General features: G+C 44.9%; 1 protein-coding gene across 1 annotated transcript in view; it reads right to left on the reverse strand.

The window, feature by feature from the left end:
* Positions 1-3: 3 nt before the first annotated feature.
* Positions 4-24,411, reverse strand: part of fam193b (family with sequence similarity 193 member B) — a 40,493-nt gene continuing 16,085 nt past the window's right edge. Inside the window, 21 exon segments of the mRNA XM_070439861.1 lie at positions 4-82; positions 84-126; positions 129-136; positions 773-846; positions 1,988-2,056; positions 2,059-2,154; positions 2,156-2,241; positions 2,244-2,309; positions 2,312-2,456; positions 2,458-2,633; positions 2,636-2,707; positions 2,710-2,884; positions 2,886-2,927; positions 5,109-5,319; positions 5,321-5,352; positions 5,702-5,938; positions 13,444-13,633; positions 15,864-15,905; positions 16,001-16,142; positions 16,145-16,432; positions 17,892-18,104. Coding sequence (XP_070295962.1) covers positions 43-82; positions 84-126; positions 129-136; positions 773-846; positions 1,988-2,056; positions 2,059-2,154; positions 2,156-2,241; positions 2,244-2,309; positions 2,312-2,456; positions 2,458-2,633; positions 2,636-2,707; positions 2,710-2,884; positions 2,886-2,927; positions 5,109-5,319; positions 5,321-5,352; positions 5,702-5,938; positions 13,444-13,633; positions 15,864-15,905; positions 16,001-16,142; positions 16,145-16,432; positions 17,892-18,104 — 2,447 coding nt within the window. The 3' untranslated portion in view covers positions 4-42.

Raw genomic sequence — 24,411 nt, forward strand, 5'->3', positions numbered from 1 at the left:
ATGTTGGGGGGGGGGGGGGTTCTGCATTCTAGAACCAGTCAGTTACTGGGCTGCGTTGGAAGGAACCTTTTTGAAGGTAAAGTGACCAGTTTACTGCAACCTTCTGGCGGGTCTGTTTAGCAGAGCAAGGCAAAACCTACAGAGAGACGAGAGAGATGGAGGGCGAGAGAAAGAGGAGAGAGATGGAGGGAGAGAGAAAGAGATGGAAGGCGAGAGAAAGAAGGAGAGAGATTGAGGGCGAGAGAAAGCGGAGAGAGATGGAGGGCGAGAGAAAGAGGAGAGAGATGGAGGGCGGAGAAGAGAGAGAGAAGAGAGAGAGATAGAGAGAGAGAGAAGAGAGAGATGGAGAGCGAGAGAAAGAGGAGAGAGATGGAGGGAGAGAGATGGAGGGCGAGAGAGAAGAGGAGAGAGATGGAGGGCGAGAGAAAGAGGAGAGAGATGGAGGGAGAGAGAAAGAGGAGAGAGATGGAGGGAGAGAGAAAGAGGAGAGAGATGGAGGAGAGAGAAAGAGGAGAGAGATGGAGGAGAGAGAAAGAGGAGAGAGATGGAGGGAGAGAGAAATAGGAGAGAGATGGAGGGAGAGAGAAATATCAATATCTGGTTCAATGAACAGGAGGCTGGTGGCGGCAAAACATCAAAACAAAACAAGGGCCAGTTTCCCAGACGAAGACCAAGTTTAGTCTTAAGAATCTCTAAGAATACTAAGAATCTCTTGTCTGTTTGGTAAAGCGGCCCTAAATGTTTTTGGATTGTCACAGAGGCTGAGCGTTACCGTTTGAAGTATTCCACCTCACGATCAATCTCATCCATTTCTTTTGGGTCTACGTCTTTAGGAGAAAACATCCTCTGGGGAAGAAAGAAACAGCGAAAGAACATCACAACCAACGAACGGTCATGCTGGTTATCGCTTCCTACATGTATAACACAAGAGACAGTCCACTAGAGGGTTATCTAAACTAACGTACCTGACACGTCTCCTCTCCTACAACATGGTATAACACAAGAGACAGTCCACTAGAGGGTTATCTAAACTAACGTAGCTGACATGTCTCCTCTCCTACATGTATAACACAAGAGACAGTCCACTAGAGGGTTATCTAAACTAACGTACCTGACACGTCTCCTCTCCTACATGTATAACACTAGAGACAGTCACTAGAGGGTTATCTAAACTAACGTAGCTGACACGCTCTCTCTCCTAACATGAATATAACACTAGAGACAGCCCCTAGAGGGTTATACTAAACTAACACGTCTCCTCTCCTACATGTATACACTAGAGACAAGTCCACTAGAGGGTTATCTAAACTAACACGTCTCCTCTCCTACAACATGTATAACACTAGAGACAGTCCACTAGAGGGTTATCTAAACTAACATACCTGACACGTCTCCTCTCCTACATGTATAACACAAGAGACAGTCAACTAGAGGGTTATCTAAACTAACACGTCTCCCCTCCTACAACATGTATAACACTAGAGACAGTCCACTAGAGGGTTATCTAAACTAACACGTCTCCTCTTCTACACATGTATAACACTAGAGACAGTCCACTAGAGGTTATCTAAACTAACGTACCTGACACGTCTCCTCTCCTAAACATGTATAACACTAGAGACAGTCCACTAGAGGGTTATCTAAACTAACACGTCTCCTCTCCTACATGTATAACACTAGAGACAGTCCACTAGAGGGTTATCTTAAACTAACGTACCTGACACGTCTCCTCTCCTACAACATGTATAACACTAGAGACAGTCCACTAGAGGGTTATCTAAACTAACACGTCTCCTCTCCTACATGTATAACACTAGAGACAGTCCACTAGAGGGTTATCTAAACTAACGTACCTGACACGTCTCCTCTCCTACAACATGTATAACACAGAGACAGTCCACTAGAGGGTTATCTAAACTAACACGTCTCCTCTCCTACAACATGTATAACACTAGAGACAGTCCACTAGAGGGTTATCTAAACTAACGTACCGATGTTGCGGCTGGTTTCTTCCCTTGTTCTTGTTCTTCTTATTCTTCCCCTTGGGCTGCTGCTGCTGCTGGCTTGGTTGTGATTGGCTGAGGTGACAGAGTGACCTTTGGCCTCTTGCTCCTCCCCCTTCCCTCTTTGGGTGCTGGTAGCACCCGAGCTACTCACTGTGCCCGTTGGTGGCCTGCTGCCGGGTGGGCCTGGTCTCCTCTGCCCTCCTTGGCCCGGTTCTCTGGCTCTCAGCCGAGTGAAGGTGTGTTTGGAACCAGAACCAGCCTTAGAACCCACAGCATCAGAACTGTTGGAACCATTTTCGGGAATTCTGCAGCTGCTTTGGATCCGGGCTGGTCTGGTTTCTGTTCTGGAGGCAGCTGGTCCTGCCGTTTGCTGCTGCTTCTTGCCCTTCTTCAGCTTGCCAGCCCAGCATTAACCCCAGCCCCAGGAGTAGGGATAGTAATGCTCTTTGGGCTCTGCTGGGGACTCCTCTTTAGGCTTAGCCACCGTGGTGGAGGTCTGGGTGGAAGCAGGAGCCTGATGTTTATTCTCAGGCCTAGCAGAGCGGCACCTCTCTGGGGAACGCACCCGGATGAGCTTGGAGAGGCTGGGGGTGGTGTGGAGCCTCTGAACATCCTTCGCCCCAGTACCAGCCCATGGTCCCCCTACCCAGGTACAGTAGCACAAGCCGGGGGTGAGATGGGGCCGATGGGGGAGTTGTCCCGGGATGGGCCTCCTCCCAGCCGCTGACCAGGTCCAGATGGCTCTTGAAGGTACCCAGGGAGAGAGGGGCCAGGTCTAGATCTATCTGCTGCAGGTCAGAGCAGGAAGAGCCGTTGAGGTGGGAGAGAAGATGGTTGCCCTCCAGAGTAGCAGCCTTCTTCGGGAAGTCATTCACATCTCAGGTTGAGGTCGTACATGGAGAACGAGGCCCGGATAGAGTCCTGCAAGGTCAAAGGTCAACGTTTTTATTTTAGAAAAGAGAAGAAAAGCGGCAATAAGTTTAATAAACCAACATTTTAAACGACTAAACTGCCTTAAATCAGGGTTTCAACTGTTTCTCAGATTGCAGAGAGTATACACTCTCTGAAACACTGATATTAACAGATTAAGGACCGGTTTTCATGGACAGATTAAGGACCGGTTTCATGGACAGATTTAAGGACCGGTTTTCATGGACAGATTGAAGGACCGGTTCATGGACACGATTAAGGACCGGTTTCATGGACAGATTAAGACCGGTTTCATGGACAGATTAATGTCCAGAGGGTGTGAAGCTGACTCAATACAGAAACAGGAGATAGCCTTGTCTGAGCCAGAAGGGTACTTACTTTACAATATAACAAGAGACAACCATTAGGCGATAACTACATGTTATCAGTGGGCCCATTTTGATCGGTTACATTTTTCGCCTAATTCCCTTTAAACCATTTAGTTTTTCCCCAGGTTCAGATTTTTCCCTGTTTTAGTCCCTKAAWTWWWWWWTWWWWAAATKACACTTTCTTTATAGAAAAACAACCAAAATTGAATGTTCTAAATCCCTAAGGATACTTAAAAACAACAGCAGGAGACCACTGAGGAATCTACCACATTTTTATTTTGGTACGATTGCCGAGTTTGCTAAACAAATCACCACAGGATTGATGCAAATAATCATGGTATCATTCTGCCATAGACTACTTTGTCGTTAACGTTTCTTTAATTGAGAAGGTTTCTTGGGAAAGGCTGTCCATCTACCAGAAGATGGTCATCATTAGCGTCATCGCTAACGGCTACACAAAGTGGTAGAAAAACAGACAGGGGCATGCCTGTGTTGCCTCKTCAGAAAGTTGAAGGACAATACACATCACTGATGAATTTTGTCCATGTCTTATCATAATCTTGGGTAAATMAATACATTTTCTAATAAATTCAATACATTTATACTGAACGAAAATATAAAAACACAACATGCAACAATTTCAAAGATTTTACTGAGTTACAGTTCATATTATGAAATCAGTCAATTTAAATAAATTCATTAGGCCCTAATCTATGGATTTCATTTGACTGGGCAGGGGAACAGACATGGGTGGGGAACCCCCGGGAACAGACATGGGTGGGCCGAGCCCCCCCACTTGAGAGCCGGGCCAAACCATTGAGGAGCCGGGTCAAACCATTGAGGAGCCGGGCCAAACCATTGAGGAGCCGGGCCAAACCATTGAGGAGCCGGGCCAAACCATTGAGGAGCCGGGCCAAACCATTGAGGAGCCAGGCTCAGCCAATCAGAATAAGTTTTCCCCCACAAAAAGGCTTTATTACAAACAGAAAAGCTCCTCAGCTTCATCAAAATTTGAGAGAAATAAGCTTTTTGTGTGTGTATGGAAACTTTCTGGGATCTTTAATTTCATCTCATGAAACACGGGACCAACACTTTACATGTTGCGTTTATATTATTGTTCAGTAAAGTTGATTTCCTACTAAATTCAATCCAAAAAATGTTGTTGAACTCCTTCCGCCTTACGGATTTTATAGTGAACTACATATGGACAATGATCATAAGTCCCAGATGGCACCCTATTCCTATATAGTGCATTAGTTTTGCCATAGGCCCTGGTTAAAAGTAGCACACTATTTAGGAATAGGGAGTCATTTGGGACGCAGATATCCTTACCTTGATGGTGTTTTTGATCTCTCTAGCCGAGAGGTCAGGAAGGAGCAGTTATCCTTACGTGATGGTGTTTTTGATCTCCTCTAGCCGAGCGGTCAGGAAGGAGCAGTTATCCTTGACCTTGATGGTTTTTGATCTCCTCTAGCCGAGAGGTCAGGAAGGAGCAGTTATCCTTACCTTGATGGTGTTTTTGATCTCTCTAGCCGAGAGGTCAGGAAGGAGTAGTTATCCTTACCTTGATGGTGTTTTTTGATCTCCTCTAAGCCGAGAGGTCAGGAAGAGCAGTTATCCTTACCTTGATGGTGTTTTTGATCTCCTCTAGCCGAGAGGTCAGAAAGGAGTAGTTATCCTTACCTTGATGGTGTTTTTGATCTCCTCTAGCCCGAGAGGTCAGGAAGGAGCAGTTATCCTTACCTTGATGGTGTTTCTTGATCTCCTCTAGCCGAGAGGTCAGGAAGGAGTAGTTATCCTTAACCTTGATGTGGTTTTTGATCTCCTCTAGCCGAGAGGTCAGGAAGGAGTTGACCCTCTCTAGTTCCAACTGGGGCCACTCCAGCAGCCGACTAGCTCCGGGCCTTCACCGTCCTCCCCGTCCACATCCTCCTCCTCCTCCTCCTCCTCCTGACTGAAGTGGTCTGGGTCTCACTGGCTCTGGAGGGGTTGAGGGGGGGTCGATACCAGCTCCTCCCATCACCACTACCCGCCTGGGTTTGCTTCTCCTGAGGTGGGGAGAGGACAGATAGATGGTTAGACAAGACCGTATAGACAGGAGGCCGTCACTGTAATAAGAATTGTTCTTACACTGACTTGCCTAGTTAAATCAAGGTTAAACAAAAATAACATTTGACAGACAGACAGTCTCATACACAAACAGGAGATAGACTAGTGTCCTGTCCAGGGGGTGTACTGGTACATCAAACTGTCTCTACAGAAACAGGCGATTACTATTAATATTACGTCCTACTTACACAAATACATATATAGACGTTCTGAACAAACAACAAACACTTTAAGATGTATTAACTGATCTGTATTGATGACAATTCCCACCATGTCATTTGACATCACCTTCTTCTTCTGTTTGTGGCGTGCCCGCTTGGCAGCCTTCGCGCTGTTGGCTGGTTTGTGCTCTGAGGAGTTGATGAAGTCCAACAGCTCGTCCACGTCTCGGTGGTCGATGGAGGTGGACACGGACGGGTCCGAGTCCCGTCTCTGGGGAAGACACTCCTCCTTACGACGCGTCAGACGGGACCGGAGCTTCTCACGGATCTCTGTGTAGTTACGGCTGGTCGGAGCGGCCGGGGGCTGGAGGGAGGAGAGGACACGATCAGAGGAGACTTCAATAGCATGCGTTTCATTTATAATGACTTCCTTTGCCCTTGTTCACTCCCCTTAGGTGACAGTAACAGAAAACAGGCATTTCAGATTTAGGGGAAGGACGGCAGAATGGAGGGAGCATCTTTGTGGATTGAAAACCGGCCACAATCTGATTTTGCTTTTTTTGTTGTATGTTTATTGGCTAGAGAGAGAGACCAAGATGAAAGGTAGTGCTGAAATAGCAGTGGGTCGGATTCCAACCCATGTTGGCAGCTGTATATCGTACATGTGCACAACAGGCAGCAGCTAGACCACCCCAGGTCACCGGATTTCACATTTCATTATCCTTTATTTAACTAGGAAAGTCAGTTAAGAACAAATTCTTATTTACAATGAAGGCCTAGTAACAGTGGGTTATAACTGCCTTGTTCAGGGGCAGAACGACAGATTTTTAACCTCGTCAGCTCAGGGATTCGATCCAGCAACCTTTCGGTTATTGGCCCAACTCTCTAACCACTAGACTACCTGGCGCCCCGACCAAATGGGTTTACATTTGGCCCCAATGTGAACAATGTGGAAAAGTTCTCCATAAATGCAATTACAATCCCATTACTAAGAGACATACAACACTGTCAGAAGAATTCACAGTAGCAGCAGTCAAATTACTTTTGTCAATCAATATTTATACTGTTCATGCTTTTAATGCAATTTCAATCAATGACTAAGTGTGCCATATTATACATTAGAGCTGAGAAAAGCCAAGGACCTCACGATATCCTGATTGTATATGTATTGCGATTCGATACTGCGATTTTTATTGCGATTCGATGTTCCAAACGGGCCTACGAGAACCCCTCGGTGACTAATTATTGGGAAAAAGCCTAAATGTAAACGAAAATCTGTTTTTGTGGAAAATATGCGCGCTAGCTTGTAATGTTGTAGTATAAAGTTGTCATTGACCATCAACAATGTACAAGAGGGTCGGATTTTAATTTTGGTCGACAAGTAACGTTAACCATAAGCGGGGAGGTAACGTCCATAAATAGAGGCTCACGTTTTCTTCTGATATTGCTTGATCAGTGGTTTGCTGGTCAAAATGAAAAGTGATCCCAAATACATTAACAGTATCGCAATAGTTCTGAATTATTTTAGATTTCAGGTAGCAAAGCAATCAATATCCTATAACTGTCATTATCGGTCATTCTGAGCCGCGTCCCATTTCTTGCTAGCGCTGGCCACTTTGCCCTCGCTCCCCTCCTAGATGGAAAAGGCAACATCAATCTACTGCTTTTATTCTCCGACGGGGGTGTGAACGAGAGCACGGATGAGAAGGGACTGATGTATTCTTAGTTAAGTCATCAATCACGTTGAAGCTGACTTCTCAGATAAATWGCCTTGTTGTTTGATTTAGCTAGCTAACGTTAGTTGTCATTACTTTGAGCGATCGTCTGTCACCTCATCTCTCCATCCATGATGAGYGSGTCTTCAACGAGGAACAAGCAAGGTATGTTAAGCTAGTTAGCTAGTTAAGTACACCGCATATACATGCTCAAATGATGCTTATGTTGACCAAACTAGAGAAGCATTGCAACTTTGCATCGCAGAAGATATAAAAACCACAGACAATGCTATTGCGCACCACTGTAGATGCCCACCACGGCTCACCTTCCTGCCTGCGRTTTGTAACCACAGAAGCGTGTCCACATTTGACCAAGTAGAGGGAACATTGTAGTAAACTAAAACAGAGGGATTCTAGCTCTGCTTTTCTTTCTTTTCTACCTCGAATTAGTCCTTTTGGAAGTTTTTCTTGGTTAGCCCGTCACACAATGAATTAGTTCAACTAAATCAGGCCTTCACTACCTACCTGTACTTTGTGTTGTTCAAGGTAGACTATAGCCCCTGTTGCTGGAATGACAGTACTATATTGAAGAGAAGTTTAAGGACAAGCTGCTATAGCTAACGTTAGCCTAAATGGTTCACTGCCTATTTCACCAGTCGTGGTATATTCTTCATCCCTGTATCCCACAAAACAAATGAGCTAGCTAACAAGTTCATGATAATTAATTGACTGGGAGAGAGACAGATGCGAAGAGGAAGTGAATCCCTTTGTGTGTGTGTGTGTGTGTGTGTGTGTGTGTGTGTGTGTGTGTGAACATTTTGGTCTCTGTGACAATTTACTTTATTGTAGAGCCAAATAAATAAGACTGATGAAGTGCTGAAACATGTTTTTTCTCCTCTCAGGGTTTAGATGTTGAAGGGACTGGGCAGGCTCATGGATCTGGTTGTCCAGCCCTGGACCATGTTCCCCTCAGGGTTAGATGGTTGGAAGGGACTGGGCAGCGCTCATGATCTGGTGTCCAGCCCTTGGACACATGTTCCCCTCAGGGTTAGATGGTATGAAGGGACTGGGCCAGGCTCAGTCGGATTGTTGTCCACCCCTGGACATGTTCCCCCTCAGTTAGATTGTGAAGGACTGGGCAGGCTCATGGGATCTGGTGTCCAGCCACTGGACCATGTTCCCCCCTCAGGGTTAGATGGTGAAGGACTGGGCAGGCTCGGGATCTGTGTCCAGCCCTGTGGAACCATGTTCCCCCTCAGTTTAGATGTGAAGGACTGTGCAGGCTCATGACTGTGTCCAGCCCTGGACCATGTTTCCCCTCAGGTTAGATTGGTGAAGGGCGGGCAGGCGCTGAGCTGGTTCCAGCACTGGACATGTTTTTCCTTCCTCTCCCTCAGGGTTGATGGTGAAAGGGACTGGGCAGGCTCAATGGATCTGGTTGTCCGCCCTGACGCATGTTCCCACGTCCCTCAGGTAGATGGTGAAGGTGGCAGTTGCTCATGGCATCTGGGTGTCCAGCCCTGGACCATGTTCCCCCTCAGGGTTTAGCATGCGGAAGGACTGGGCAGGCTCATGGATCTGGTGTCCAGCCTGACCATGTTCCCCTTCAGGTTAGATGGTGAGGGACTGGGGCAGGCGATGACTGGTGTCCAGCCCCTGGACCAGGTCCCCCTTCAGGGTTAGATGGTGAAGGGAGCTGGGCAGCTCATGGATCTGCGTTGTCCAGCCCTGGACCATGGTTCCCCCTCAGGGTTAGATGGTGAAGGACTGGGCAGGCGCATGGATCTGGGTTCCAGCACGGTCGGGACCATGTTTTTCCCCTCAGGGTTAGATGTGAAGACTGGCAGGCTCATGGATCTGGGTGTCCAGCCCTGGACCATGTCCCCCTCAGGGTTTAGATGGTGAAGGACGACTGGGGCAGGCTCAGGATCTGGTTGTCAGGCCCTGGACCAGGTCTCCCCTCAGGGTTAGACTGTTGAAGGGACTGGGCAGGGCTCTGGATCTGTGTTCCAAGCCCTGGACCATGGTTCCCCCCTTCAGCGGTTAGATTGGTGATAGGGGAACTGGGCAGGTTTCGCATGATCTGGGTGTCCAGCACTGTATCCCAAGATGCCCCACCATGGACCCTCAGCTAAGGTAAGAGCCGACGACTGTGTAGTTTGTTTAGTGATCTCTTGTGTTCGTTTGTCAAAGAGTGGTAAATTCATTCATATCAATATGACTACATCTTAAATCCTTATTCCCACTGCCAGCCGGGCCTTCAACAACACCAGGTCCAGTCAAACACACGAACACACCCAGTCGCTTTTGCACAATAGTACTGTACTATTTTAGACGCCTCTCTGTAACAGTTTAACTTTTAGTCCGTCCCCTCGCCCCGACCGGGCGCGAACCAGGGACCCTTTGCACACATCAACAACAGTCACCCACGAAGCATCGTTACCATCGCTCCACAAAAGCCGCGGCCCTTGCAGAGCAAGGGAACCACTACTTCAAGGTGTCAGAGCAAGTGACGTCACCGATTGAAAGGCTATTAGCGCGCACCACCGCTAACTAGCTAGCCATTCACATCCGTTACATATATACAGTTATTTATGTTTGTGATGCTTGACCAACTCATCTCATCATGCCATCCAGTGTTATATACAGTGGGGAGAACAAGTATTTTGATACACTGCCGATTTTGCAGGTTTTCCTTACTTACAAAGCATGTAGAGGTCTGTAATTTTATCATAGGTACACTTCAACTGTGAGAAGACGGAATCTTAAAAACAAAATCCAGAAAATCCATTGTATGATTTTTAAGTAAAATTAATTTGCATTTTATTGGCAGACATAAGTATTTGATACATCAGAAAACCAGAACTTAATATTTGCTACAGAAACCTTTGTTTGCAATTACAGAGATCAGTACGTTCCTGTAGTTCTTGACCAGGTTTGCACACATGCAGCAAGGATTTTGGCCCAATCTCCATACAGACCTTCTCCAGATCCTTCAGGTTTCGGGGCTGTCGCTGGGCAATACGGACTTTCAGCTCCCTCCAAATATTTCTATTGGTTCAGGTCTGGAGACTGGCTAGGCCACTTCCAGGACCTTTGGATGCTTTTCTTATCGGAGCCACTCCTTAGTTTGCCCTGGCTGTGTGTTTCGGGTCGTTGTTCATGCTGGAAGACCCAGCCACGACCCATCTTCAATGCTCTTACTGAGGGAAGGAGGTTGTTGGCAAGATCTCGATACATGGCCCCATCCATCCTCCCCTCAATACGGTCAGTCGTCCTGTCCCCTTTGCAGAAAAGCATCCCCAAAGAATGATGTTTCCACCTCCATGCTTCACGGTTGGGATGGGTTCTTTTGGGTATACTCATCCTTCTTCTTCCTTCCAACATGGCGAGTAGAGTTTTAGACCAAAAAGCTCATATTTTGTCTCATCAGACACACGACCTTCTCCATTCCTCCTCTGGATCATCCAGAATGGTTCTTGGCAAACTTCAGATTGGGCCTGGATAGTGCGCTGGCTTGAGCAGGGGGACCTGCGTGCGCTGCAGGGATTTTAATCCATGGCGGCGTAAGTGTGTTACTAATGGTTTTTCTTTGAGACTGTGGTCCAGCTTCTTTCAGGTCATTGACCAGGTCCTGCCGTGTAGTGTCTGGCTAGATCCCTCACCTTCCTCATGATCATTTGATGCCCCACGAGGTGAGATCTTGCATGGACCCCAGACACCGAGGGTGAGTTGACCGTCATCTTGAACTTCTTCCATTTTCTAAAATTGCGCCAACAGTTGTTGCTCTCACCAAGCTGCTTGCCTATTGTCCTGTAGCCCATCCCAGCCTTGTACAGGTCTACATTTTATCCTGATGTCCTTACACAGCTCTCTGGTCTTGGCCATTGTGGAGCGGTTGGAGTCTTGTTTTGGATTGAGTGTGGTGGACAGGTGTCTTTTATACAGGTAACGAGTTCAAACAGGTGCAGTTAATACGGTAATGAGTGGAGAACAGGAAGGGCTTCTTAAAGAAAAACTAACAGGTCTGTAGAGCCGGAATTCTTACTGTTGGTAGGTGATGCAAAATACTTACGTCATCGCAATAAATCAAATGGAATTCTTAAAAATCATACAATGTGGATTTTCTGGATGTTTGTTTTAATTCCGACTCTCACAGTTGAAGTGTACCTATGATAAAAACTACAGACCTCTACATGCTTGTAAGTAGGAACCTGCAAATCGGCAGTGAATCAAATACTTGTTCTTACCCCACTGTAATATATAATTTGCAAAATCAAACAGATCACTCTTTAATGTTTTTCTTTAACGATTTGTTGTTGTCGGTTCATAAATCGACTGAAATGTATTATTTGGCTCCAATTCAAATAAGTGCATTCGGAAAGTTTCAGACCCCTTGAACCTTTTCCACATTTTGCTACGTTACAGCCTTATTTTAAAATGGGATTAAATAGTTGTTTTTCCCTCATCAAATCTACACACAAATTACTCATAATGACAAAGCGAAAACAAGTTTCATAAATTTTTGCAAGTAAAATTAAAACTTCACTGGAAATGTAACATTTACATAAATATTCAGACCCGTTAACTCATACTTTGTTGAAGCACCTTTGCAGCGATTACAGTCCTCGAGTCTTTTCTTGGGTTACGCTACAAAGCTTGGCAGACCTGTATTTGTGGAGTTTTCTCCCACTTCTTCTCTGCAGATCCTCTCAGCTCTGTCAGGTTGGAGTTGGGGGAGCTCGCTGTCAGCTATTTTCAGGTCTCTCCAGAGATGTTCGATCGGGTTCAGGTCCGGGCTCTGTCTGGGCACTCAAGGACACAGTCCTTTAGGTGCCTTTTGGCAAACTCCAAGTGGGCTGTCATGTGCCTTTTACTGAGAGGGCTTCCGTCTGGCCACTCTACATAAAGGCCTGATCTTTTTGGTGGCGTGCTGCAGAGATGTTGTCCTTCTAGAAGGTTTCCCCATCTCCACAGAAGATACTCTGGAGCTCTGTCAGATTGACCATCGGAGGTTCTTGTCACACTCCCTGACAAGGCCCTTCCCCCCGATTTGCTCAGTTAGCCCTGCGTCAGCTCTAGGAAGAGTCTTGGTGGTTTCCAAACTTCTTCCATTTGAGATGATGGAGGACACTGTTTTCTTGGGGACCTTCAATGCTGCAGACATTTTTGGTACCCTTCCCCAGATCTGTGCTCGACACATTCCTGTCTCGGACTCTACGGACAATTCCTTCGACCTCAATGGCTTGGTTTTTGCTCTGACATGCACTGTCAATGTGGACCTTATATAGACAGGTGTGTCCTTTCAAATCATGTCCAATCAAGTTGAATTTACCACAGGTGGACTCCAATCAAGTCGAAAAACATCTCAAGGATGATCAATGGAAACAGGATGCACCTGAGCTCAATTCGAGGCTCACAGACAAGGGTCTGAATATTAATGTAAATACGGAATAACGTTTTATTTTTTATTTTATTTTTTTTAAATACATTTGCAAAAAAATTCTAAAAACCTGTTTTCACTTCATCCTTGTGGGTAGTGTGTGTAGATTGAGGGGGGAGACGAACGATTAATCCCTTTTAGAATAGGTTGTAACAAATGTGAAAAAGTCAAGGGGTGTGAATTCTTTTCCGAATTCTCTGTATATGTACCTATTATTGTACAGTATAACCATTTGTTCTAGTAATGATTATTTAAAACAAACAATACCAGCAGGTGCGGTGCACGTATCTGTTGCAGAATAACGAGAGACATGATAAAGCAAGATTTGATCAGTCACGAAAAAAAATAAAAAGGGCTGAAAACAAATTGGCTCAATATCTAAAAGAAGATGGAAAAAAAGCGAAGAAAAATACTGAGGTTTTGGTGGCACCAATGTGTAGCTGTATGATTGAGTGACGTGTGGCTGGTATGATATGTAGTGACGTGTGGCTGTATGAGTAGGACGTGTAGCTGTATGATAATGAGCGGAGCGTGGGCTGTATGATATGTAGTGACGGTTGGCTGTATGATAATGTAGTGACGTGTGATGGCTGTGTATGATACTGTAGTGACGTGTGGCTGTAATGATATGTTAGTGACGTGTGGCTGTATGATATGTAGTGACGTGTGGCTGTATGATATGTATTTTCCCCCCATCACTACTATACATACCGCGTTGTGTCCGAAGAACTCACAGTAGCAGCAGTCACAGTACTTCCCATCCTTCTGGTTGTTTGAGGAGGAAGCACAGGAGCTCCTCTCCGAACTAGAGTCCTCGTCCTCTCCCTCCTCCAYCTCCGAAGGGGGGTGACATAACCCCCCCGCCCCGTTAGACAGCTTATGTCCTTTACACGCCTGGTCCCTGGAGCATGGATACGGGATACAGAGACAGACAGACCATGCTTAGTTAGGTGACATTCTTAATTCAGCAGTGATGACAGGTAGAACCACGACCATGTCTTATCACTAGATTCTAGAGCAGTGATGACAGGTAGAACCACGACCACGTCTTATCACTAGATTCTAGAGCAGTGATGACAGGTAGAACCACGACCATGTCTTATCACTAGATTCTAGAGCAGTGATGACAGGTAGAACCACGACCACGTCTTATCAATTTCCAACTGAATTTAAACAATGTCACAGCATTTGGCATAACCTGTTAAATAGTTTGAACATTTAGAGTATTATTAGATTAGATTATTAGATTATTAGCAATCGAATACAAACATTGAATCGAGTACTTACCCCATCCCTACTAGATTCTATAATAAACCTTTATTGTTTTCCTCCATCACACTCCCATGAAACCATCTTTACTCACTACTTACACTGAACAACAATATAAAACATAACATGTAAAGTGTTGGTCCCATGTTTGATGAGCTGAATTCTACAAAGCTATTTGGAATTGTTTTTTAAAAAGGTCACACCAAGGATCATTTAGCTAGTTGATATGGAATTTTAAAGACCCCTTTTGAAGTATTAAAAAATATATATACATTTTTGGTCTTACTGCTATTAGCCCATACAAATGCATAGAATAACAGATTCACTATAGGGAACAACAGATAGTCCTAAAAACATCAATGTCTCTTCTTTTTCTGATAGATAAAGATCAGGATATTTAAACATMTATTTCACCCTTTATTTGTCATTAAACAGTCTCCATTGACAGTATACTTCCATTCATTTTTTTCAAATGGTACCGGGGGACATTCAGGGGCACAGAAATCGACTCTAGGGGGTAAAACAGCATGATCATTACACAGGTGCACCTTGTGCTGGGGGCAATAAACGGCAACTCTGAAATGTTCAGTTTTGTCTCAGAACGTCACAGATGTCTCATGTTTAGAGGGAGCGTGCAATTGGCGTGCTGACTGCAGGATTGTCCACCAGAGCTGTTGCCAGAGAATTTATGTTAATTTCTCTACCATAAAACGTTGTTTTAGAGAATTTGTCAAACCGGCCTCACAACCCGCAGACCACGTGTAACCACACCAGCCCAGGACCTCCACATCCAGCTTCTTCACCTGTGGGATCATCTGAGGAGTATTTCTGTCTGTAATAAAGCCCTTTTGTGGGGGAAAACTCATTCTGATTGCCTGGACCTGGATCCCCAGTGGGTGGGCCTATGCCCTCCCATGGCTATGCCCCTGCCCAGTCATGTGAAATCCATAAATTAGGGCCTAATGAATTTATTTCAGTTGACTGATTTACTTCAAACTGTAACCCAGTAAAATCTCTGAAATTGTTGCGTTTATATTTTTGTTCGGTATATATCAACTTATATTATTCTACGAGGCAAGCTGTCTATTACTGCACATTCCACGAAAACATCAACCTACCAACGGAACACCACTACCGTAGAAACACRAACGGAACACCACTACCGTAGAAACACCAACCTACCAACGGAACACCACTACCGTATTAACATCAACCTACCAACGGAACACCACTACCGTAGAAACACCAACCTACCAACGGAACACCACTACCGTAGAAACACCAACCTACCAACGGAACACCACTACCGTAGAAATACAACCTACAACGGAACACCACTACGTAGAAACACCAACTAGTAGAAAAACTACGTGAAAACCAACCTACGTAGAACCACTACGTAGAAACACCACCTACACGTAACCACTACCGTAGAAACACCAACCTACAACGGAACACCACTACGTAGAAACACCAACCTACCAACGGAACACCACTACCGTAGAAACATCAACCTCACGGAACACCATACGTAGAAACAAACCTACCAACGGAACACCACTACCGTAGAAACACAACCTACCAACGAAACACCACACCGTAGAAACACAACGGAACACCACCTACCGTAGAAACACCAACCTACCAACGGAACACACTACCGTAGAAACACCTACCGCGGAACACCATACGTAGAACCACTACGTAGAACCACCACGGAACACCATACCGTAGAAACATCAACTACCGTAGAAACACCACTACCGTAGAAACACCAACGGACACCACTAATGTTCTGTCTTATCACTAGATAGATACTATCACTACATTGTTCTTCTCCATCCATCAAACCAACTACCCACCTGCATGCGCCAGCGGTCAGGTGTTGCCCAGCGGTCAGGTGTTGCCAGCGCAGGTGTTGCCAGCGGTCAGGTGTTGCCCCTCAGTTGCCAGCGGTCAGTGTTGCCAGCGGTCAGGTGTTGCCAGCGGTCAGGTGTTGCCAGCGTGTCAGGTGTTGCCCAGGTCAGGTGTTCCAGTTGGAGGGCAGTGCCCTCCACTGTGGCCATTGCATGGGTGGTTACAGCCATCAGGGAGGGCCCAGTTTGCTGTGCTGACGTTTACAGGAGGAATGTGTGAGTTTTACATGCCAAGGGCTTATGGAGAGCCCCTGTTGGGCAGTCAGGGCCACCAGGGCCCCCAGCTTGGCCCTGCCGCGGGGACGTGGAGGTTTGGTACAGCGGGGAGAAGGGAGCGTGAGCAGCTAGACTGGGAGAGGAGGAGGATGTGACATGGCTGTGCTGCTGCCCTCGGAGCTCTGCTTGAGGGGCAGGAGAGAGGAATGCTGAGAAGGAGGAGGAGAGGCCAGTGGGGCTGTTGGGGGGGACAGACAGGTCTGAGTGTTGGTGGTGGTCGCTGGGGTGGAATGCTTCACCTGGAGGAGAGACAAAGTGTTGAGTGGAATTTGGACAAACATAGTTGTGATTCCCGGTGGTTCAGATGTCTGCTTCTCTCTAGAGGTATAATCTATGGGCATATCTCTGCTTCTCTCTAGATTAATATCTATGGCCCATTATCTCTGCTTCTCTCTAGATTAATAATCTATGGGCATATCTCTGCTTCTCTCTAGTGTGAATATATGGGCCATATCTCTGCTTCTCTCTAGAGGTGTAATTTATGGGCCATATCTCTGCTTCTCTCTAGAGGTGTAATATATGGGCCATATCTCTGCTTCTCTCTAGAGGTTAATTATATGGGCCATATCTCTGCTTCTCTCTGAGGTATAATCTATGGGCATATCTCTGCTTTTCTCTAGAGGTGTAATCTATGGGCCATATCTCTGCTTCTCTATAGAGGTGTATCTATGGGCCATATCTCTGCTTCTCTCTAGATTAATAATCTATGGGCCATATCTCTGCTTCTCTCTAGATATAATCTATGGGCCATATCTCTGCTTCTCTCTAGATTAATATCTATGGGCCATATTCTCTGCTTCTCTCTAGATTAATAATCTATGGGCCATATCTTGCTTCGCTCTAGATTAATAATCTATGGGCATATCTCCGCTTCGCTCTAGATTAATAATCTATGGGCCATATCTCCGCTTCTCTCTAGATTAATAATCTCATGATAATCTATGGCCATATTCCGCTTCTCTCTAGATTAATAATCTATGGCAATCTCGCTTCTCTCTAGATTAATATCTATGGGCATATCTCCGTTTCTCTAGATTAATATCTATGGGCCATATTCTCCGCTTCTCTTCTAGTTATATAATCTATGGGCCATATCTCTGCTTCTCTTATAGATTAATCTATGGGCCTATTCTGCTTCTCTCTAGATTAATAATCTATGGGCCATATCTCTGCTTTTCTCTAGATTAATATCTATGGGCATATCTCTGCTTCTTCTCTAGATTTAAATAATCTATGGGCCATATCTCTGCTTCTCTCTAGATTAATAATCTATGGGCATATCTCTGCTTCCTCTAGATTAATAATCTATGGGCCATATCTCCGCTTCTCTCTAGATTAATAATCTATGGGCTTATCTCCGCTTCTCTCTAGATTAATAATTCTATGGGCCATATCTCGCGTTCTCTCTAGATTAATAATCTATGGGCATATCTCGCCTTCTCTAGTTTAATAATCTATGGCGCATATCTCGCTTCTTCTAGATTATAATCTATGGGCCATATCTTCCGCTTTTCTTCTAGATTAATAATCTATGGGCCATATCTCTGCTTCTTTCTAGATTAAAAATCTATGGGCCATATCTCTGCGTTTCTCTAGATTAATAATCTATGGGCCATATCTCTGCTTCTAACTAGAGGTGTAATCTATGGGCCATATCTCTGCTTTTCTCTCTGAGGTGTAATAAAAGAGAGATCTCACCAGGCGGAGTTGGTCGTCGGCACATGGTTTTGAAGTGCTTTGGGGTGGTCTTACAGAGGTCCCCGGAGGTAGAGAGCGGGTTCCCGGGGGACGAACCACTGGAATTCTGGGAAGGGTGACTGTAGGGGCACACTTTGGCTCCAGGCGTTTTAGCAGATTTCCCAGGAGCCTCGTGAGAGACTCGCTTCTCGTGACACGCTGGTCCCCCTGTTCCTATTGGACCYGAGGGAGGGATAATGAAAAGGAGGAAYATYAACGTTTGATCATCTTGGCCATGTTCTGTTATAATCTCCACCCGGCACAGCCAGAAGAGGACTGGCCACCCCTCATAGCCTGGTTCCTCTCTAGGTTTCTTCCTAGGTTTRGGCCTTTCTAGGGAGTTTTTCCTAGCCACCGTGCTTCTACACCTGCATTGCTTGTTGTTTGGGGTTTTAGGCTGGGTTTCTGTACAGCACTTTGAGATATCAGCTGATGTAAGAAGTAGAAGTCGACCAATTAATTGGAATGGCCGATTAATTAGGGTCGATTTCAAGTTTTCATAACAATCGGCATTTTTGGACACCGATTATGGCCACATTGCATTCCACGAGGAGCCTGCGTGGCAGGCTGACTACCTGTTACGCGAGGGCAGCAAGAAGCCAAGGTAAGTTAGCATTAAACTTATCTTATAAAAACAATCAATCAATCATAACCACTATTTAACTACACATGGTTGATGATATTACTAGTTTATCTAGCTTGTCCTGCGTTGCATATAATCAATGCGGTGCCTGTTAATTTATCCTCGAATCACAGACTACTTCGCCAAACGGGTGATTTAACAAGCGCATTCGCGAAAAAAATCACTGTCGTTGCGCCAATGTACCTAACCATAAACATCAACGCCTTTTAAAATCAACACAAAGTATATATTTTTAAACCTGCATATTTAGTTAATATTGCCTGCTAACATGATTTCTTTAAACTAGGGAAATTGTGTCACTTCTCTTGCGTTCGTGCAATCAGTCAGGGTATATGCAGCAGTTTGGGCCGCCTGGCTCGTTGCGAACTGTGTGAAGACCATTTCTTCCTAACAAAGACCGTCATTAATTTGCCAGAATTGCACGTAATGTAACAGCAATATTTAGACTTATGGATGCCACACGTTAGATAAAATACGGAACGGTTCCGTATGTCACAAAGAATAAACGTTTTGTTTTCGAAATTATAGTTTCCGGATTTGACCATATTAATGACCAAAGGCTCGTATTTCTGTGTGTTATTATGTTATAATTAAGTCTATGATTCGATATTTGATAGAGCAGTCTGACTGAGCGGTGGTAGGCAGCAGCAGGCTCGTAAGCATTCATTCAAACAGCCGTTTCCTGCGTTTGCCAGCAGCTCTTCGCAATGCTTCAAGCATTGAGCTGTTTATGACTTCAAGCCTATCAACTCCCGAGATTAGGCTGGTGTAACCGATGTGAAATGGCTAGCTAGTTAGTTAGCGGAGTGCACGCTAATAGCGTTTCAATCGGTGACGTCACTCGCTCTCTTGAGACCTTAAGTAGTTGTTCCCCTTGCTCTGCAGGGGCGCGCTTTTTGTGGAGCGATGGGTAACGATGCTTCGAGGGTGGCTGTTGTCGATGTGTTCCTGGTTCGAGCCCAGGTAGGAGCGAGGAGAGGGACGGAAGCTTCTTACCTGGGAATATTGAAGACTCGTGTTAAAAGGAACCACCAGCTTTCATATGCTCTCATGTTCTGAGCACGGAACTTAAACGTTAGCTTTCTTACATGGCACATATTGCACTTTACTTTCTTCTCCAACACTTTGTTTTTGCATTATTTAAACCAAATTGAACATGTTTCATTATTTATTTGAGGCTAAATTGATTTTATTGATGTATTATATTAAGTTAAAATAAAAGTGTTCATTCAGTATTGTTGTAATTGTCATTATTACAAATAAACAAATAATAAAAATATCGGTATCGTTTTTTTGGGTCCTCCAATAATCGGTATGGTATCGGCGTTGAAAATCAGTCCTTTAGTAAGAAGGGCTTTATAAATAAATCTGATTGATTGAAGAAAGTTTTACTCAGAGGAGTAACAGGGTGGCTTCTGTTTCAACTAGCCAGTAGGTACACACCGGAGTACAGTCCCCTCCATTTTGTCAGTGTAAATGTCTGCAAATGTTACATTCTGTTACAGTAAATTAACTGAAAACATGCCAAATAATGAATGTCTACAGTAGTTGCATCTGTGTATGACTTAACCTTGAGAGACCCGAGCAGAGGTGTGGGGTCAAGGTGTGTTTTACCTTGCTGTGCGGGCGAGGCAGTGCTGTGATTGCAGTGGATCCCTCCATTGCTGTGAGCCGAGTTCCAGAGACCAGAAAGTTTGTGGGCTAGAGGAAGGAAGACGGGTCCCAGTCTACGGAGCTCTGCTCTGGGTAACCATTCCCACAACTCTGAGCCTTACACGACGACGAGTGGGACAACGGAACCTGAGGAGAGAGAGAAAATGCTAGTTCAGGACATGGTTGATTAGGTATAGCCTTTCCCCCCCCCCACTAACATTTGATGCTGTAGACAGAGCAGAAATGGAGGAAGACACAAAGCTATTCATTTACATTAACTGGAGCTGTCTGATTGGTACCTGGAGAGGAGACAGGAGAAAACAGATATGTTAGTTCAATTGCATTATTTATGTCTGTGTTTACACTACTGTTCATAAGTTTGGGGTCACTCAGAAATGTCCTAGTGTTTTTTTTTTTTAAAGCACATTTTTTTGTCCATTAAAAAAACATCAAATTTATCAGAAATACAGTGTAGACATTGTTAATGACGATTGTAGCTGTGAACGGCTGATTTTTAATGGGATATCTACATAGGTGTACAGAGGCCCATTATCAGCAACCATCACTCCTGTGTTCCAATGGCACGTTGTGTTAGCTAATCCAAGTTTATCATTTTACAAGGCTAATTGATCATTAGAAAACCCTTTGCAATTATGTTAGCGCAGCTGAAAACTGTTGTTCTCATTAAAGAAGCAATAAAACTGCTTTAGACTAGTTGAGTATCTGGAGTATCAGCATTTGTGGGTCCGATTACAGGCTCAAATTGCCAGAAACAAAGAACTTTCTTCTGAACTCGTCAATCTACTCTTGTTCTGAGAAATTGCCAAGAAACTGAAGATCTCGTACAACGCTGTGTACTACTCCCTTAACAAAACAGTGCAAACTGTCTCTAACCAGAATAGAAAGAGGAGTGGGAGGCCCCGGTGCACAACTGAGCAAGAGGACAAGTACATTAGAGTGTCTAGTTTGAGAAACAGATGAGTCACAAGTCCTCAACTGGCAGCTTCATTAAATAGAACCGCAAAACACCAGTCAACGTCAACAGTAAGGAGGCGACTCCGGGATGCTGGCCTTCTCGGCAGAGTTGCAAAGAAAAAGCCATATCTCAGACTGGCCAATAAAAATGATATATTAAGATGGAAAAAAGAACACAGACACTGGACAGAGAACTCTGCCTAGAAGGTAACATCCCGGAGTCACCTCTTCACTGTGATGTTGAGACTGGACAGAGAAATCTGCCTAGAAGGCCAGCATCCTGGAGTCACCTCTTCACTGTTGAGACTGGTGTTTTGCGGGTACTATTTAATGAAGCTGCACCACAGTTTACAACATGAATGAGCGCCACAGTTTATAACATGAATGAGCGCCACAGTTTATAACATGAATGAGCGCCACAGTTTATAAACATGAATGAGCGCCACAGTTTATAACATGAATGAGCGCCACAGTTTATAACATGAATGAGCGCCACAGTTTATAACATGAATGAGCGCCACAGTTTTATAACATTAATGAGCGCACAGTTATAACATGAATGAGCCCACAGTTTATAACATGAATGAGCGCCACAGTTCATAACATTAATGAGCGCCACAGTTTATAACATGAATGAGCGCCACAGTTCAAACATGAATGAGCGCCACAGTTTATTAACATGAATGAGCGCCACAGTTTATAACATGAATGAACGCCACAGTTGATAACATGAATGAGCGCCACAGTTCATAACATGAATGAGCGCCACAGTTCATAACATGATATGAGCGCCACAGTTTATAACATGAATGAGCGCCACAGTTTTATAACATTAATGAGCGCCACAGTTTATAACATGAATGAGCCCACAGTTCATAACATGAATGACGCCACAGTTGATAACATGAATGAGCGCCACAGTTCATAACATTAATGGGCGCCACAGTTCATAACATTAATGAGCGCCACAGTTCATAACATTAATGAGCGCCACAGTTGATAACATGAATGGGCGCCACAGTTCATAACATTAATGAGCGCCACAGTTCATAACATTAATGAGCGCCACAGTTCATAACATTAATGAGCGCCACAGTTCATAACATTAATGAGCGCCACAGTTCATAACATTAATGAGCGCCACAGTTCATAACATTAATGAGCGCCACAGTTTATAACATGAATGAGCGCCACAGTTCATAACATGAATGAGCGCCACAGTTGATAACATGAATGAGCGCCACAGTTCATAACATTAATGGGCGCCACAGTTCAAACATTAATGAGCGCCACAGTTCATAACATTAATGAGCGCCACAGTTGATAACATGAATGGGCGCCACATTCATAACATTAATGAGCGCCACAGTTCTAACATATGAGCGCCACAGTTCTAACATTAATGAGCGCCACAGTTCATAACATTAATGACGCCACAGTTCATAACATTAATGAGCGCCACAGTTCATAACATTAATGAGCCACAGTTTATAACATTAATGAGCGCCACAGTTTATAACATGAATGAGCGCCACAGTTTATAACATGAATGAGCGCCACAGTTTATAACATTAATGAGCGCCACAGTTTATAACATGAATGAGCGCCACAGTTTATAAACATTAATGAGCGCCACAGTTTTATAAACATTAATGAGCGCCACAGTTTATAACATTAATGAGCGCCACAGTTTAAACATTAATACCAGTTTATAACATTAATGAGCGCCACAGTTCATAACATTAATGAGCGCACAGTTTATAACATTAATGAGCGCCACAGTTTATAACATTAATGAGCGCCACAGTTGTTTTTTAATATAATCCTTTTAAACTAATACTACCACTGGGATGGTTGTAGTCATTCATTGTCCCATTAACAATCACCCATATTAGCAAACTTATTTCATTTTTAAAAACTTGACATTTCTCTAGTATAGAGCTACTTATCATAACGATATCAGCTAAACGCCTCTGATAAGTGATCGGTCGGTGTAGGTCGGTGTCGATCGTTTAAGGTTGGTCACCCTCTACTCAAACCGTAAAGGGCCGTCTGTGTCTGACAACACTAGTTATTTACCTTACCTTGAGCAATCTCCTCGATTTGTATTCGCATTTAAATACGGACATTGTTTTTTATATAAAAAACGCCTCTTCAGACGAAAAGTATATTTCCCCCACAGAATCCACACGAATAAGACTACCTCTGCTTGTGACGAGAGAAGGCCAAGTCTGACAGAGAACAAACAGCTTTAGAGGAGACTAATCTTAAGTCAGGATGCTTAGATGTGGTATTTATTAGTCCTGCAGAATGAAGCACTGTAACACCATAAAGAGTCACGGCATAACACTCCTAAAGCTGCCTGTCTCCATCACCACCAAATCTAGTGCCTTTCAGCTTGTTGGCGTATAAGGTGACCAAACATACACACTATTGTAATGTTTTTTTATTTTTTATAAAGACCTTCAGAAAACAGCCATTTCCATAAACACAACCCATAGCTAGCAAGCTTTAACATGGGTATTGAAAACGTAACTGTAGATAGTGCTAATACTAGGCTTGAGGTGCATGCATGGTCTTGTCATATACAGCAGCGCAGGCATTCTCTCACCTCCCTTCTCTCCTCTCACTCGCCTAACTCTCCCCCCCCCCCTCCTACCAGCTCAGTCTCTCCACCCCCACCTATCCTTCTCCTTCCGGTGCAGGTGTCTCCTGGGCACTCAGTCTCTCCTCATCTTCCACCCTCTCCCATACCTCCTCCTCCTCCCCCCTACCCTCCTCTCCCCTTCTTACCGGTGCAGGCGTTTCCTGGGTGCTCTGTCTCTCCCTTCCTCAACACTCTTTCGGCAGCTCTGGCAGATCCAGAGCGCACCTCTCCCAGTAGAGACTGGCTCAGCGAAGGCACGGTGTCGGACAGCTTCTGGCCGGCACCTCTCTGAGCAGGGCCTGGGACAGGGCTGGGACAGCGTCAGCTAGCTTCGCCCCGTGGCCCCCAGGCAGACCGTTGCAGAGCTCGCCCCCCAGTCCTTAAACTCACGGTGACACAGGAGGCAGCAGGTGTGCCTCGGCTGGGGGAGAGCAACAGAGAGGTGAGCCGGTGACATTTGAAATGCAGCGGAGAGGAGAGACAGAGGTCAATCATCTAGGTGAAGGACAGGAGAGGAAGAGAGAAGGGGGGGAGAAGAGAAGGTTGGAGAGGAGGATGGGGGC

This window comes from Salvelinus sp. IW2-2015, unplaced genomic scaffold, assembly GCF_002910315.2.
Source record: "Salvelinus sp. IW2-2015 unplaced genomic scaffold, ASM291031v2 Un_scaffold1980, whole genome shotgun sequence".
Taxonomy (NCBI): Eukaryota; Metazoa; Chordata; class Actinopteri; order Salmoniformes; family Salmonidae; genus Salvelinus; species Salvelinus sp. IW2-2015.